Source organism: Salvia miltiorrhiza, unplaced genomic scaffold, assembly GCF_028751815.1.
Source record: "Salvia miltiorrhiza cultivar Shanhuang (shh) unplaced genomic scaffold, IMPLAD_Smil_shh original_scaffold_180_2, whole genome shotgun sequence".
NCBI lineage: Eukaryota > Viridiplantae > Streptophyta > Magnoliopsida > Lamiales > Lamiaceae > Salvia > Salvia miltiorrhiza.
The window spans coordinates 115,692-133,825 of record NW_026651494.1 but is presented as its reverse complement, the minus strand read 5'-3'; the positions used below and the strand labels follow the sequence as shown (position 1 = coordinate 133,825).

At 34.8% G+C, this 18,134-nt stretch overlaps 3 protein-coding genes across 4 annotated transcripts; all 3 read right to left on the bottom strand.

Moving 5' to 3' along the window:
- Nucleotides 1-6,619: 6,619 nt before the first annotated feature.
- On the bottom strand, nucleotides 6,620-8,220 carry LOC131003230 (UDP-glycosyltransferase 73C6-like). 2 transcript variants are annotated; one of them, XM_057929708.1, is made up of 2 exons: nucleotides 6,960-8,220; nucleotides 6,620-6,926 (listed from the first exon to the last, which is right to left on the bottom strand). In XM_057929708.1, exons 1-2 carry the CDS (start codon nucleotides 8,118-8,120, stop codon nucleotides 6,708-6,710), a joined length of 1,380 nt encoding a protein of 459 aa, XP_057785691.1. In that variant the 5' UTR covers nucleotides 8,121-8,220; the 3' UTR covers nucleotides 6,620-6,707. The 2 variants fall into 2 exon arrangements, with proteins under 2 accessions (XP_057785691.1, XP_057785690.1); XM_057929707.1 differs by having other exon boundaries at nucleotides 6,620-8,220.
- A 3,012-nt stretch (nucleotides 8,221-11,232) lies between these two features.
- Nucleotides 11,233-13,274, bottom strand: LOC131003229 (UDP-glycosyltransferase 73C3-like). The gene has a single exon (XM_057929706.1). It carries the CDS (start codon nucleotides 13,080-13,082, stop codon nucleotides 11,355-11,357), a length of 1,728 nt encoding a protein of 575 aa, XP_057785689.1. The 5' UTR covers nucleotides 13,083-13,274; the 3' UTR covers nucleotides 11,233-11,354.
- A 743-nt stretch (nucleotides 13,275-14,017) lies between these two features.
- Nucleotides 14,018-16,026, bottom strand: LOC131003213 (UDP-glycosyltransferase 73E1-like). Its single transcript, XM_057929687.1, has one exon. It carries the CDS (start codon nucleotides 15,645-15,647, stop codon nucleotides 14,205-14,207), a length of 1,443 nt encoding a protein of 480 aa, XP_057785670.1. The 5' UTR covers nucleotides 15,648-16,026; the 3' UTR covers nucleotides 14,018-14,204.
- Nucleotides 16,027-18,134: the final 2,108 nt, after the last annotated feature.

Genomic DNA, 18,134 nt, shown 5'->3' with positions numbered 1-18,134 from the left:
GAAGGCTATTAAATTAAATAAGAGCAATTAAATACAGACGAATTATATAAATGTTCTACTTTAAAATATGCATGTAAAAATTTCTGATTTTTTTTTTTTTGATAAACTTACAATATTAAATAAAGAAAAACAGGCCGCGACACAGGGGACTCGAACCCAAGACTTTTGGCCTTGGGCATATAACCCCGGAATGAGATTCAGTGTAGCACACTTTATGTCCCACTTTCAATTTTATTTAATTTCTTATGTATATTTTTTTCAATTTCAACTTTATATGGTTTAGGTTAATTTTGTGATTATTAACTAGGGTTTATTCCATCAATCTAGGGTATATAATTATTTTTTATCATTTAATTTCACTTTTATTAACTAATAATAGTTTTATAAATTCAAATTCATGATATATACTTTTTAAAAAAATTAACTTTTTGAAATAAAACCTCAATATAATTCATAGTATTATAATAAATTTTATTTTTATAAAAAATATTTTTAAAATAATAGATATAAGCATAAGACATAGTGGCACACATAAAATTGTGGAACACTGAATTCCGTCTCATATAACCCCTTACCGCGTTTGGATAAGTTGTAAATATAACACGATACAAAAAATTCGAGAAAAAAAAAATACGAGTTGGAAGATAATGTATAGAACAAAGAGGATGAATCTAATAATGAATTTTATGATTCATATGAACCAGATAATGTTTAGGAGATTTTAGAAGCTATAACAAGTTAAAAGAGTTTTTTTTATCCCATGCCACGTTTACAACTTTGCTAAGAGGTTGTGGGTTTTTTTTCGGTCACATTATTTGCAAAAGTTCGACATAAAAATCAGGCCATAAAGTGTAATTTACCTTATTTGTGAAAGCTCACGGAATATCTCAATTTACTTTTGAATTGTGCTTGTGTTGGTCAAGCGAAAGAGTGTTTAATGCTTAAAGCCAATTATTTTGGGATCAAGTTCTCGTGGTGTGACTTTTAAAATTTTTTTATTTAAAAATGTTAATCTATAAAAAAGAAACTTTTTGAAAACTTATACTGTACATTTTTTTGCTAATATAACATTATTACATATGAATGATTGTGTATATATACAAAGAATTTTAACTTAGAGAGTGCTAGATTTGGTGGATTAGATAGGATTTAATTTCATGATACATTATTTAATTGAATAGACTCAATTCGATACTTAATTTTAGAACAAAATTAATCTTGGCTTATTAATTTTAACCTCCTTTACATTATAAAATTAATTTCGAGTCATTTCGAACTAATTAATCAATCTCAAACAATCGCGACAAATTTAATATATAAACAGGAAGGTAGTAGCTCTTAAAGATAATAATCATTCTGATCCACACGTCGTAACATATAAATAGGGAGGTGGTGATTGGAGTAAATAATTGTGATCCACATACATCACATCATTCTCAATTATCATTGAAACTTGCACTTTATTTCCAATGCAGCAGAGATCCACATGGTGGGTTTGGTCTTAATTTGGTGGTACTATATGCAAAGGCCTTCTAGAACATGAATCGTATCAATGAATTTGGTGTACGTGGAGGTAATTGTCTTGCTTTTTTATTTAATGGTTATATTTTATTCGTATCAATTGTAGTTGGAACAGACTCGATCGGAATTTATAATGAATCTAGAACCTCTCACATCAATTGCGATATTATAAGGGACCAAAAAAAATGTAGTAGTATTTCTTTATTAACTCTCTTTATGTGGTAATCTCTATCTTTGATTTGTTAGTGCCCAGCTGGTTATGGGTAGAATTCTTTTTCTTTTTTAAAGAAGGTTATGGGTAGAATATACATTAAATGTCATACATTTTTTTAAAAGAGGACCAATTTTCCTCAAAAAAAAAAAAAAAAAGAGGACCAATAATATAGTTTCTCATTTTTTCTTTTGGTGATTTTAATCTCCGACCGAATGTTACTTGTCTCGGATGGTCAAGATTCGTGAGATATTATTTATACTTTATATGAACAAAGTCATATCCAATATTATATTTGGTATTGACTATTGAGTTTGTGTTTTAATCTATTATACGATTTTGTACAACACTCTTCCTATAAAAAAAAAATAACAATTTTATACATGCAACTATATTATTTCTCGTTCTGAATAACACTCTATTTTATATTTATAAAGCTCTTTTATGTGGAAACTAGTGCGCGACCCGTCGAAATTCGTCGGGAAATTATTTTAACTTATTATATAAATTATTTTTAAATTTATTTAATTTAAAATAATATAATTGAAATTATATTAATTTGAATCATATTCCTCAATTAAATGTTAACCTTTTGTTAGAATAATAAATATTCTTTTTATGTAGATTTTTATTTAATAATATTTTGAAAAATATATCGATATTGAAAATTTTATTTCATTTGAGCATCATCTCGTCTGAATCTTGTAGGATCATATCATAATCTAAATTTCGGAAGACGACAACTAACGTTTGAACATCAGACTTTTGAGTATCATCTCGTCTAAACCTTAAAATACAAAAAATGAACTTTTATGCGTCAAGTTTTTTAACATCATGTAGCTTTAAAAATCAAAGTTAACTTGTGAGATTGTATGATTTGGAGCTTCTAACTTCATAACTAACTTGTAAACATCATTTTGTATAGAACTTGAAAAAATCTTGACAAACTTTTATGCATTAATAGTTCTAAATATTATAATTGGGTTCCAAGACTCATCTCGTTTGAAGTTTAAAAAAATAAATTTAACTTGTGAGTATCATCTCATTTGAACTTTGAATGATCACAATTAAGTTACAAGAATTATCTTGTGTGTAGCTTTAAAGATCATTATCATCTTTAGCTTGTAAGATCATAACTAACTTCTAAACATCATTTTGTATGCAGCTTGAAAAATTGTGACAATTTTTTGTGCATTATTTCATGTGGAGCTTGAAATATCATAATTGAGTTTCGAGCATCATTTCGTTTGAAATTTGAAAGAATAAAATGGACTCATGAACATTAATTATCTTCAAATCTTGAGTTTCGAGCATCATTAACTCGTGAACATTATCTTGTTTGAAGTTTGAAAGACCATAACTAAGTTTTGAAAATCATCTCGTGTGTAGCTTAAGAAAGTTGATACGAGATTCAAATTGTATTAATTTATTTAGTAATTTAATTGATAAATTTTCATAAAAAAATCTATGTTGAATCCAAATTTTATTTTTAAAATTTTATACAAAATATATTATTTTATAATCAAATTAAATTGAAGAAATAATTTACTTAATCAAACCAATTTATTTTTTCAAATTAAATTAATTAGACCATGTATTTAATTAAATAAATTTTGTCAAATTAAATTGACAAAACAATTCAAATTGTATTAGTCTCAATCATTCTGCCAATTAAATGTAAATTTTTAATTTGAAAAGCAAGAGCTTATTCTTGTATAAGTTTTATTTTGGTGAAATCTTATAAAAATACTCAATGTGAAATGAGGTGATTTATATGAATTCTTCACTCGATTGAGATTATTATAAATTTGATACATTATTAAAGATTTCCAATATATTTTAACATCACATTCTCTATTGTTCTTTATCTAAATTCTTCATTTATGCATTACTAATTTCATAATTTATCTATTATTATTATTATTATTATTATTATTATTATTATTATTATTATTATTATTATTATTATTATTATTATTATTATTGTTATTATTATTGTTATTATTATTATTATTATTATTATTATTATTATTATTATTATTATTATTATTATTATTATTATTATTAATGGACGAACAGAAACAAATAAAGTTTGCAGAAATGAAATGTTGCAATATATTATATTATATGAATAATATATATATATATAATATTTATATTCTTAATTTTCAATAAAATTAATTTTAAATTAAGTTTGAATTGAGACATGCACGTATATGTAAATTATAAACGGGTCCGATCATTGATTTACATGTTTGCATAATAAGGCACAAATTCTATAAACTGATTACTTTACAACAAAATCTTATTTTATGTCTATCAAAATAATTAAAATTTTATTTTTATTTTTTATAAAATAAATCCATACATTTTATTTATATAGGGAATAGATTATAATTTTTTTCTTATCAAACATGTAAATCTAATTTTTATCTAGAAAAAATAAATAATAAAATTTATTAATTTAGATTATATGTAATGTTAATATTATTATATATATACATTTATTATTAATTATATTTATTATGTTTAATGAATCTTTATATAGAATGTAATAGTTAATTAATTAATAAATGATGAAGATTATATATGGTAAATTTTGAAATGGTGAGATTTTAGATATGCCACATAGGTTAAGGCTTAATCCTATTATATAATAGATTTATTATTAATTATATTTATTATGTTTAATGAATCTTTATATAGAATGTAATAGTTAATTAATTAATAAATGATGAAGATTATATATGGTAAATTTTGAAATGGTGAGATTTTAGATATGCCACATAGGTTAAGGCTTAATCCTATTATATAATAGATGATAAGTAGGGGGAGGGCTACAGTAAAAACACTTCTTAAAATATAAATATAAACGTTTTTTAATGTACGGATTTTATCCAACAGGGTTACGAATTCATCCAACATGGTTACGAATTGTGAAAAATAAATTTTTGCTACCTTTGGGATTCGAACTCAGGACCACGAATTCATCCAAAAGGGTTACGAATCAACCGTAGATCTTGATGATCTAAGGACTGAAAATCATTTATATTTTATACACTTAAGAGTGATTTTATTTTAACCCTCCCCTGATAAGTAGTACATTAATTAAATTAAATGATTTAGATTATGATCGAATTCAAAAGGAAGATGTTGTAACTTGCAAATATATATATATAGTATATATATATATATATATATATATATATATATATATATATATATGGGAGGGCTAGAATAAAAACACTCTTAAGTGTATAAAATATAAATGATTTTCAGCCCTTAGATCATCAAGATCTACGGTTGATTCGTAACACTGTTGGATGAATTCGTGGTCCTGAGTTCGAATCTCAAATGTAACAAAAATTTATTTTTCGCAATTCGTAACCATGTTGGATGAATTCGTAACCATGTTGGATAAAATTCGTACATTAAAAAACGTTTATATTTTATACACTTAAGAGTGTTTTTATTCTAGCCCACCCCTATATATATATATATATATATATATATATATATATATATATATAAACACTTTTAAGTGTATAAAATATAAATAAATCTTGTCCATTAAATCTTGTTTGATCTAATGGCTTAAGATTTGCCTAATCTAATCCATGCATATTCACGCCTAATTCATAAAAGGATAAACATGTAATTGCTTAATTTAATACATATTCACGCCTAATCTATACAAATTTTTATAATATACTCATTGTATTTTTGGTGAATGAATAATTGCCAAAAGTTCTCACAATTAACAACTATAATTTTAATTCTTGAAATTTATCATACCAAATCTCACTAATAAAATTTCAGATTCGTAACAATGACTTTATTATGTAGTAAATCACAAAAAAAAAATTCTTAAATTTAATAAAATTTCAGATTCGTAACAACTATATTTTCAATTCTTAAAATTTATCAGACCAATTCTCACTAAAAATATTTAGTTTCGTAACAACAAGATTATTATGTAGTAAACCACAAAAACCGTAGAATAACATACCATTTTATTTCAAATAAAACTTGATTTCAATTATTAACACCAAAAAAGTATAATTCGGACGACTCTTAAAATAGATCATACAAATTCTCACTATCAAAAAATTAGATTCGTATCAATGACTTTACGATGTAGTAAACCACTAAAAACGTTGAATAACAAATCATTTAATTATAGAGCAAACTTGCTAATAATTCGTAATACCCAAAAAGATAATTCGTAATACCAAAAATATGATTTTAATTCTTACCCCACTAAAATGTAATTCGTAACGAAGTACAATACCTCATTAAAATAACCCCCATCATATATTATCCAACATGAATACCTGATTGATGCTTTTTTTTTTTTGGCATTCAATTCATATCAAACATTCAAAAATCTAAACCATTATCATTAGGTTATGGAAAAGAAAATCTTTCCATATCCCACCGCATAATTATCGGAACAGACGGAGAGATATGAAATGTCAAGCTCAATTTTAATAGCAGTTTTACCCTTCATCCAATATTTGTTACGAATCAGTACGTATAACTATATAAACCATAAAAAAGATTAAGTTTTAATCTGGATCGTAAATTATTTAGAGATGGATGGCTGGATCTTATACATATTTTATACACTAAAATATGTAGCCTCACCCTATATATATATATTATATATATATCAACTTTTTTTTACCTCCTCTATTAGTCTCCAAATCATGCATATTTAAGTTTCTTCATGTATATTCTTTCGTCCGTAGTTTGACATACATAAATCATAATTATTATTCAACAATGCACTTCCACAAAAAAACATGCAACCTACATTATTCACGACGTTAAGTTGATTAATGTAACGACGAGTTCCCAGCTCTCATGATCAACAATATATTCGAGTAAATAAAATTAAGGAGTATATATGTGTTGAAGACATGCACCATTAATTCATTGTTTCTACGTCCAAGTACTAGATTTAAAGTTACAATCATACATTGACCATTAATTCTGCATTTGCCCTGACAACGTCTTGAATAAACAAGGTGACATTTAAGGAAGACGAACCCCCTTCTTCATATGCATCCCTGGCCGACCTCGCAAGCGCCTCAGCTCTCTCTCTCCTATCCTCTCTCTCATCCATCATCAATTCTTCGACAGCACATCTCACTCGCTCCCGCCCCACCACACCCTGCTTCTCCATGCAGCTCTCCACCCCTACCCTCACCCCAATCCCCAACACATCCACCACCATCTTCTCATTGTAAAACTGCTCCGCAAACATGGGCCACGTGATCATGGGCACGCCGGCGCTCACCCCCTCCAGAGTCGAGTTCCACCCACAGTGCGTCAGAAACCCTCCCACCGACGGGTGCGACAGTATCATCACCTGCGGGGCCCATCCCCGCACCACCAGCCCCCTTCCTCGGACCCTCTCCACGAACCCCTCCGCCGCCAGCCACTCCTCCACCTCGCCGGAGTTCTTCTCCTGTTTCCTGATAATCCAAATGAAAGGAAAGCCAGATTCCTCCAACCCTAAACCTATCTCGATTATCTGCTCCAGAGATAAAGAGCACAGGCTCCCAAAACAGGCGTACACCACGGAATGCCTTTTCATGGACTCCAGCCACGTCAGGCAGTAATGGGGATCGATTGAAGCCTCGTTCCCTCTCTTAAACCGCTCTGAAACCTCCCGGTTGGAGAGAGAAACGGGGCCCACGGCCCACACGTTTCCTCTCTCCTCCCTGCATGCCGCCAGGTACCACGGCTCCAGCTCCTCGAAGCTGTTCACCAGCGTGCCCCGGCCTAGAGCCGGGACACGGTCAACGTACGGATCCGAATCCTGGGTCGAGATTTGAGGTAACTGGTTTCTGGAAAATTCGATCCGGTGAGGAATTTGTGGCACTAGAAATACACCGTCTTTGTCTGTGACATTAGAGATTTTTTTGGAGCAGTGGAGGGTGAAGCAGGAGACGGTTTCGAAGACGTAGCGCGGGATTCGGAAGGCGTCGGCGAGGTCCTGGGTCCAGGAAATGGCGCTGGTGGAGATGATGCAGTTGGGGGCGGGGCGGAGCTGGTGGATGAGGGCGCGGAGGGGGGCTTGGAGGAGTTTGCAGGCGTGGAAGAATTGGCGGGCGAGGTGGAGGGAGTTGAGGGTGTCGAGATTCTCGCAGCCGTCGGGGAGGCCGGCCTCGCGGCAGGGGAAGTGGAGGGGGATCATCTGGATGCGGAGATTCTGGGCGGCGGAGGTGTCGAGGATGGGTTTGTAGCGCTGGGCGTTGAGGGGGGTGGTCACGATGGACACCAGGGCGCCGCGGCGGGCCAGGGATTTCGCGAAGTCGCTCAGGGGGATTATGTGGCTCTGTGACATCAGGGGGATCATCAGGACATGGAGCTGCGCCATTGCTGATGAGTGAGAGAGAGAGAGAGAGTGTGGTGTGGATCGTGGATGGTCATGTAACGCCGTCGTGTGTTGTATTTATAAAGTGAGGAAAAAGTGATGACTAGAATTGATACAGAAATATTTAAATGGCGCATTTAGTCGATTGAGATTCACTTCATGTCATAGTTGTGTTTCACTTTTATTTAAATTTTATTTTTTTTTAAAAATATTACTGTTAAAGTAATAGATATAAAAATAACACATGGTGATAGACGACATTATTGGGGAAGGGGACACTGTCACCATGACATGAGCCTAAATCTTCTAGAAGAGGGGATTATTACAAAATCAAATTATTATTATATTGTATAAAATTTATTCATTTGTTATACTAATAAATGGTATTTTAAAAAAATATATCCTAATTTTAAAATTCTCAATCCAAATAATTAGTTGAACTGAGATTCCAAATTAATTATAAAAATAATTAAAGTTAAATTAAATCACAATATAAGAAAAAAAAAAGTAAGGGGATGTTGTTTCTGAAATCTTCTCTCTTTTTTCTCCCTGCTCGTGCCGTCTCCACTCTTCCCCTCTGATGTCATGCCCACAACCGCCTCAAATATGCACATGCCGTCGCCGAATTGGGGACAAGGATGCGCGAACAAGGGAACTCTACATTAAAAACTATTAAATCTCATATTGAAAAATGAAGAATTCTCTACAATGTGTAGTAAACTATACAGAGAAGAGGGCATCAGGTTCAGACGTTGACTACTTTTGATTGCTTTTCGGCCTCTCGTCATTTTCTTACTCTAGTTAGGATGGACCAACTTGGTTATCTTTATATTCAGTTTTCATGCATGTTGATAACTAGTTTAGTTTGGCTTGTTTCCTTTGTCTTCTGGATGTAATCACTTTTGAGCTATATCCTTGTTTCCTTTTTGATTTTGTTTTCTTTGTCTTCCGAATGTAGTCACTTTTGAGCTATATCCTTGTTTCCTTTTTGATTTTTTTTCTTTGTCTTCCGAATGTAGTCACTTTTGGACTATATCCTTGTATGTTTCTATTTTGTCTGCCTTTTGTTTTTCCTTGAAGTTTCTGTTGGATGCGGGTTTGGATAAGGATGCGAATCATGCTTAAGGATGCGGGTTTGGACTATATCCTTGTATTTTTTCTTGAAGCATCTGTTGGATGCGGGTTCAGACAAGATGCGAATCAGGATCTAAATGCGTGTCAACTCGATTGTATGTGTTAAGAGTATAGTAAGACGTGAGTTAGCATAGTAGCTAGATGAGTCAGCAGTCTAGTCAACAAAGTTTGTTAGATTGTTAGCTGAAGTAGTTAGAATAGTTAGGAGCAGTTATTTTGCTTTCTCTTATATATTTGTAAATACTTTGTATCTGCTTAAGCTTTTCAATATACAGAAAATCACTCTCCAAATCTCTCTCTCTTTGCTCTCGTTTCTCTCTCACTTTTTAGTATGTTTAACATGGTATCAATCGCCAGTTAAACCGCTCCCCGCAGCAAATCTGCAGATTCTTCTCGATCAATTTTAGACCGCGCTTTTTTCTCCTTCAAGTTTATTTTCGATCCGATTTTCTCTATCTCACGCAGGTTTTGAGTATTGTCGAGTAGGTTTTGAAGGTGGTGTCTTAATTCAAAATCGACGAAAGTGTACGTATTTATAGCAAATTAACCCAAATTGTTTTATATCAAACTTATGATCAATCTAGTCACGACTTTAGTTAAAAGAATAACTTTGAAATAAAGATTGAGCCATAGAAATAAAATTTATGTTGTCAAGAATTTAAATTCAAGCATCGGGCCAGGATAAAATACTTGCAGTTATTTTTCTTTATATGTTGGGCCTTGTATGGCACGTGGGCCAAAAATTTAATATAATTATATAACTTTATTGATTTTCAGATATTTTGTTAATATGATTTTAGAATTTAGAAGTTATAAAAAAAGGTAGATATTTGTTAATATAATACTCACGTCCAAAAAAAAATATATGATATTTTTGTCATTTTGATTTGTCTATAATATAATACATATTTTATTAATAATAACTATTTCGATCCATATGATTTTAGAATTTAGATGTTTTACAAAAAGCCAGATATTTGTTAATATATATTATACTACATTCGTCCACAAAAAATATGGTCTTTTTGTCGTTTTAGTCCGTTCATAGTATTTTTATTTTATCACACATACCCTTATATTTTCAACTTAATTCAGATTCAATGTTTATAAAGACTCATTTCAAAAATAATTTATTATTGCCTAATAAATAAACTCTCTCTATTTTATACATATTTGCCAACTATATATAAAATGTGTCCACTAAACCACGCCACACTTTTGATGAACATGAGTATTAGATAAATCATTTATCTTCTGCAGAAAACTTGCACTTCTTCCTTTATAAACCCATTTCTTTTACCTTCACGGTTGCACTTCTTTCTTTGAGGTACAAGACAGGGATAAGCTGCATTTACTATTTTATATCTCGTTTATTTTAATGTATGAAAAAATTAGAGTAGGTTGTATAATTTTTCGGACAACTCCTTATCCCTTGGAAACCGGATAATTTTATACCTAAGAAAGGAATGTATAAATTTATACCACCTTATAAAGAGTGGATAAATATATTATTCTTCAAATAAAAAAGATATAAAAAATGTGATTCCCACTTTAAGTTATAAATTTATACCTCATTATATTATCCCTCCAAATGCAGAAAGAACGTACTTTGTACACGTGTAATTAATGTTATTTTAATTAATAATATATTATTTAAAAAATTCTATTAATTCATTACTTTTATTAGATAATTTATTGGATGAATATATTTATTTATAAGCCTTATCAATAGCTATAGATATAAAGTATTTTTTATAAATTTGGGTGACATATAAATGTATATCAAAATAGATTTATATTTTATAAATATAATAATAAATATACAACAAGGGTAAAATAGGTCATCCACAAGTCGTGTCTTAGATTGCCTTATTATACTCTTTTTCTATTAGTATAGATAAAAAACAAACACACTCTTTCTTTATAAATTATAGTCAAACTATAGTCAAACAAACCGAGCACGTGCCACGTTTTGATAAAATGTACCGTAAATCGAGTGGCTGCTTAATATTTGAAATTTCTGTGGATTTGGTATGACGATCGACCACTGATAAGAGTGAGTAGCATTTGAAACAAAATAAAACAGGGTCAAAATTAATTTAATCAACAATCAGGTACAGTCTCCTCCATCAAATAATTAATGATCCCATCTCGCAATTCCGTCACTTGCCGCTCCACATCTTGAATCAACAACGTGATATTCTTATAAGAAGACCCTCCTTCTTCCAACGCCTCTCTCGCCCTTCCCGCCATCTCTCTCGCTCTCCTCCGCCTCTCTCTTCCTTCCTCGTCTCCGCCCATCAACTTTTCAACGGCCTCCTTCACCCGCTCCCACTTCACAAACGCCCTCTTGTCATCCTCCAGCTTACCCGACCCTACCTCCACTCCGACCCTCACCCCGATCCTCAGCACCTGCACGACGAACTTCTCGTTGTAGAACTGCTCCGCGAACATGGGCCACGTGATCATGGGCACGCCCGCGCTCACCCCCTCCAGAGTCGAGTTCCACCCACAGTGCGTCAGAAACCCTCCCACCGACGGGTGCGACAGTATCAGCACCTGCGGGGCCCACCCGCGGATGATTAGTCCCCTCTCTCCAACTCCCTCCTCGAGATCATTCAACCACTCCAAGACCTGCGCGGTCAGAGAAGCATCTCTTATGATCCAAACGAAGGGGGAACCCGACGCCTCCAGCCCTAACCCGATCTCCTTGATCTGTGCCGCCGAGATTCGGCACAGGCTGCCGAAGCACGCGTAGATCACCGTCCCGGCCTCCTTCGAATCGAGCCACGACATGCAGTGGCGCTCATCGATGGAGGCCTTGTTGCCTCGATCGAGCATCTCGGCAGGTTTCTTGTTGCACGCGGAAACCGGGCCGATGCACCAGAGCGTTCGTGCTACCTTCGCGTAACCCTCAACGTATCCGGACTCGATCTCCTCGAAGCTATTCACCACGGTACCTCTCGCGGAGCTTCGAGCTCGTTTGATTTGCTCTATGATCGTCTCAATGCCGCCGTCGGGGGATTTGGTCTTCGCCTGCGGCAGTTGTGCCTTGGTGAACTCGATCCTGTGGGGTATCTCCGGCACCAGAAACGGCCGCGGGTCGGAGGCGGCCGCGGCGATCATCTCCTGAGTCCGATCCAGGGACAGGACGTGGGAGCAGAGGAGAGTGAAACACGATATGGTTTCGAAGATGTACCTCGGAATGTTGAATCCGTCGGCGACTCGCTGCGTCCAGGGCAGGGCGTTGGTGGAGATGACGCAGCTCGGCCTCGGACGCAGCTCGGCCATCAGCTTCAACAGCGGAGCCTCGAGCAACTCGCACGCCGTGAAGAATTCGGTGGCGAGGTCCATGGAGGTTAGGGAGTCCATGTTCTCGCAGCCTTGGGGGAGACCGGCCTCCTCGCCGGGGAATTCCAAGGGGATCATTTGGATTTGGAGGCCGGTGCAGGCGGCGTGGCCGATCGCCGCTCTGTATCTGATGAAGTTGCGCGGCGTGGTGATGATGGAGACGACGACCCCGCGCTGCGCGAGCAGCTTCCCGAAGTCGGTCAAGGGGATGATGTGGCTCTGCGACATCAGCGGGATGAGGAGGAAGTGGAGATGATCGGTTTTGGGAGCCATTGATGAGCTCGAGACGGGCTGTAGTGGAATTGTGGTGTGGTGGAGTATTATATTAGTATATGATTGGAAATAATGTGGTTGGCACAAGTGTTTTTGTGTTTTTGGTGATGTCCAAAGGAGATATTGCGGAGATACCCAAGGATGCTTTATGCACAGAATTCGGCAGAAAAGTGCAGTTGATAAAGTATGATAACTAGTGATGCACATTTCTTGTGGAATCAGACACACATCTAGAAATCAAGGCATGACATGACAATCGAGTGTGCGGTGTCAATATTGCTAATTAACTTTGTTGTCAATATTAATTCCCCTAAAAAAAACATTTTATTGTCTATATAAACTGTAATATCCGTGTTATCTTTGAATTTTAAATGAATACTATATGAAAATCTTTATATATATATATATATATATATATATATATATATATATATATATATATATTCTGAAAACAATTTAAAGAATGTAAACTCTTTAAATGAAATAGACTTATACACGATAGTTGTGAATTATGTGTCTCTGCCTGAATGAGACACATGTGGCTAATATGTTAACCACACGTAAATAAAATGTTAGCCCATTAATAAAAGTAAGGCCCAATATAATAATAGGTTTATACAAATATATATTTATGGTTCAAATAAAATTAAAAATCTTTGAGAAAATAAAATTATATTCCATATTTTTAAAAGCATAGTTTATAAGTCTAAGTTATGCATGCCCACGGTGGGTAGGTGATCGGTTCTGCGACTAGATAATTTATGAACTTGAAATATAGTAAAATATTAAATGATTTCACAATTTAAATAATTTTGAATAAATAATTTGATTCGGCTGTCACGTGAACATTACTCGAATGTTGTCGAGATCTTCAAGTGTTTAGGCTGGATATATTTTAGTTATTGAACATAGTCAGAACAAAAATCTTGAAAACAATTGTTAATTGAACATATTTCGACTAAAATAGTTCGATTTATTAATTCGATTCTTGGACGGGTCTTGTTCTAATTTTTTACTGAAAAATTCAATTTTTTTTTATTTTCAATTGATTTGGTATTCCAATCTAAAAACCCGAATTAATGTATATTATTAATAACTATCGATTTACTCTAAAAAAATGATCGATTTTATTAACATAAATATGAAAGAAAAAAAGGGAATTAAAAAAATATATATATTCGAGCAATCCAGTTCAAATACATAATCTGCTTTCGATTTCAATGAATTTCAATCAAACTCCAAGCAATTCGATTGTTTTGATTGGATAGCTAGAGTTTTCCGGTAAAAACCGATAGAAATCAACCGAAAGCTAGCTAGGTTGTCCGATGATTAATTCTTGTTGATGAAATCCGCAATATCCTGAATTAGGGTTGTAATATTTTGATAAGAAGATCCTCCTTCCTTGACCGACCTCCTAGCCCTTTCTCCCAGCTCCCGCGCCCTCTTCCTTCTCTCACTTCCCTCCTCTCTCTCATCCATCACCCTCTCAACAGCCTTTCTAATCCTCTCCCTCCTCACCATATCCTCAGCCTTCTCCTCCTCCCCCAAATGCACCACCCTTCTCGCCCCAACGCTCACGCCCGTCTCGTGCACCTCCACCACCAGTTTCTCATTCAAGAACTGCTCCGCGAAGATCGGCCACGTCACCATCGGCACCCCCGCCGAGATCCCCTCGAGAGTCGAGTTCCATCCACAGTGCGTCAAGAACGCCCCCACCGCAGGGTGCCCCAGGATGGCCACCTGGGGCGCCCACCCCCGCAGCAAAAACCCTCTCCCCTTAACCCTCTCCTCGATGCCGTCGCCGCCGATCCATCTCTCCACCTCCGGATTCACTTTCACAACCAGTAAAAACTCACGCCCCGATTCCTCCAACCCTAGCGCGAGCTCCGCGAACTGTGCGGCGGAGATGCGGCTCAGGCTGCCTAGGCAGGCGTAGACGACGCTCCCGGGCTTCTTATCATCCAGCCATTTCAAGCAGTCGTGATCGGACACGGCATCGTCGTGATCCTCTTCGTTGCAGAGGGATAACGACAACGATAACGGCCCGATGCACCAAATCCTTCCTCTTCCGAGCTTGCGGAACTCATCGACGTAGCGATGCTCGAGTTCGTGGAAGGTGTTGACGACCATGCCGTAAGCTAGGACCTCCGCCTCCCTCACGCGCTCGCGGTAGCCCTTGACGTCGGTAGTGCCGGGATTGAACAATCCGGGCAGCTGGGATCGGCTGAACTCGATCTTATCCGGGAAATTGGGGACCGAGAAAAGCTGCGTGGGATCGGGTGTTTGGTATATCTTGGAGGTGTAGAGATGGTGAGTGACTAGTTGAGTGAAGCAGCTCATGCCGTCGAAGACTAACCTCGGAATCTTCAAAGCGTCGCACGTTTGGACGGTCCAAATGATGTACTTGTCGGAGAGGATGCAGGTGGGAGGAGGCGAGAGGCGTTGCAGCATGGCTTCGACGGGTTTCTCCAGCAGGTTGATGGCGGTGAAGAAGTTGGGGAGAAGGGTGAAGGACGGGAGGAGGTCGGCGCTCTCGCAGCCGGGCGGGAGGCCGGCCTCGTCGCAGGGGAACCGGACTTTGAGGAGGCGGATCGGGTGGCCGGAGGCGGCGATCCTTGAGCTGAAGCGCGAGGCGTCGAGGTGGGTGACGACGATGGAGACGTGGACGCCGCGTTTGGCTACAAGTTTGGCCAAGTGAATCATGGGAATAATGTGACCCGGCGACATTAATGGGAGCAACACGAAGTTTGGAGGCTGGGATTCAGAAGCCATGGCCCTGTTTTTCCTTTTTCTTCTTATCCTTTTCCTTTTTTCTTTCTAATTTGATACTTTGAAATGTTTATTTCGCTCCCTCTGTATGTGTAGATAGATGTTCAGAAGAGGCAAAATGGGATATGGCTAAGGCATGCTTTAATTTATTCAAATGAAAATGGATATTTTATTACATGTATAGATAGATGTTCACATTATTATTTGTTTGTTGTGAATGTATTTATAGTTTGGGTTAGAAGTGGTTGCATTTTTCGAATTGAGACGATCTTTTTGTGAGGTGTGCCGGCAAATTTAGTCGATTAATAAGATCAGTAAAGTTTGTAAGTCGATGCACTGATGAAGTTAGTCATGATTTGTACAAGCTAAGTAATCTTTCTGTTTCATTCATTTTGGTATGATGAGAAGCTGAGAGAAAATAGAGTGAAAGAGAAAAAGAATGGCAGGTCTCTTTAATTGAGAGCTTATTCTCGTTCGAATGATAATGAAATTTCTTCTGTTAGGCGAAAGCCAAACCAAGTAAATCTCTGACTATTAATTCTGTCTCTTGTTTACAGTTTTCTTGCTTGCATTTTGGTGAGATTTTCTGTGAGTAAATCTTGAGTGTTGGTTGTTGCTGCAATCAAATTCGAAACACTTTTAGTAATGATATAGTTTAAGAGTAGATTTATCAATGTGTTTGTATTGTGAAGTTCAATTGAGACTCAATCCACGAATCAATTTATAATAATATATGACAACCATTAGAGTAATTAATATCAATTGAGACTCACACTACAAAAAAACGCGTATTTACCGGCGAAAATTACCGGCGGCTATTTTGCCGTCGGTAGGTAACGGCGGCACGGCGGCGGCAAAAACGGCGACCCGCCTTTTGACTATTACCGGCGAATTACCGACGGCAAAACGGCCGCCGCTAATTAGCGGCGGTTACGCCGCCGCTAATTTAAATATATATTAATATAAATATATATTATTTTATTACCGACGGCAATTGCCGTCGGTAATTACCGAGGGCAAAATGCCGCCGCTAATGACCACCGCCGGTGCCATCCGGCGATAGCACCACCGCCGTCCGGCCAAAATTACCGACGGCATTTTGCCGTCGGTAATTACCGACGGCAAATTCCAATTACCGACGGCAAATGCCCTCGGTAATTAATTTTATTTATTTTTATTTTTTTTATTTTTTTTATTTTTTTTTATTTTTTTTATTTTTTTATTTTTTTTTTATTTTTTTTCAATTATCATCTAATAAATTGATCAAAGATAATAATACAAAAACATTAAAATTAAATATATATTGAAATACAAGTGAAAATTTAAACATTGATTATTACTAAGAATTCAAGATTCTTAGTAAGAATCTTATAATTATAACTTAAGAATGTTAATTACCTTAGTGATTTACTCATCAATCATCACTAATCCAAGATTATTACTGAGAATTCAAGATTCTTAGTGAGAATCTTATAATTATAACTTAAGAAGGTTAATTTGATTAGTGATTCACTCATCAATCACTAAGAATTCAACATTCTTAGTGAGAATCTTATAATTATAACTTAAGAATGTTAATTTGATTAGTGATTCACTCATCACTCATCACTAATCTATTATTATTACTAAGAATTCAAGATTCTTAGTAAGAATCTTACAATTATAACTTAAGAATGTTAATTACCTTACTGATTTTCTCATCAATCATCACTAATCCAAAATTATTACTAAGAATTCAAGATTCTTAGTGAGAATCTTATAATTATAACTTAAGAAGGTTAATTTGATTAGTGATTCACTCATCAATCACTAAGAATTCAAGATTCTTAGTGAGAATCTTATAATTATAACTTAAGAATGTTAATTTGATTAGTGATTCACTCATCACTCATCACTAATCTAATATTATTACTAAGAATTCAAGATTCTTAGTAAGAATCTTATAATTATAACTTAAGAATGTTAATTACCTTAGTGATTTTCTCATCAATCATCACTAATCCAAAATTATTACTAAGAATTCAAGATTCTTAGTGAGAATCTTATAATTATAACTTAAGAAGGTTAATTTGATTAGTGATTCACTCATCAATCACTAAGAATTCAACATTCTTAGTGAGAATCTTATAATTATAACTTAAGAATGTTAATTTGATTAGTGATTCACTCATCACTCATCACTAATCTATTATTATTACTAAGAATTCAAGATTCTTAGTAAGAATCTTACAATTATAACTTAAGAATGTTAATTACCTTAATGATTTTCTCATCAATCATTACTAATCCAAAATTATTACTAAGAATTCAAGATTCTTAGTGAGAATCTTATAATTATAACTTAAGAAGGTTAATTTGATTAGTGATTCACTCATCAATCACTAAGAATTCAAGATTCTTAGTGAGAATCTTATAATTATAACTTAATAATGTTAATTTGATTAGTGATTCACTCATCACTCATCACTAATCTAATATTATTACTAAGAA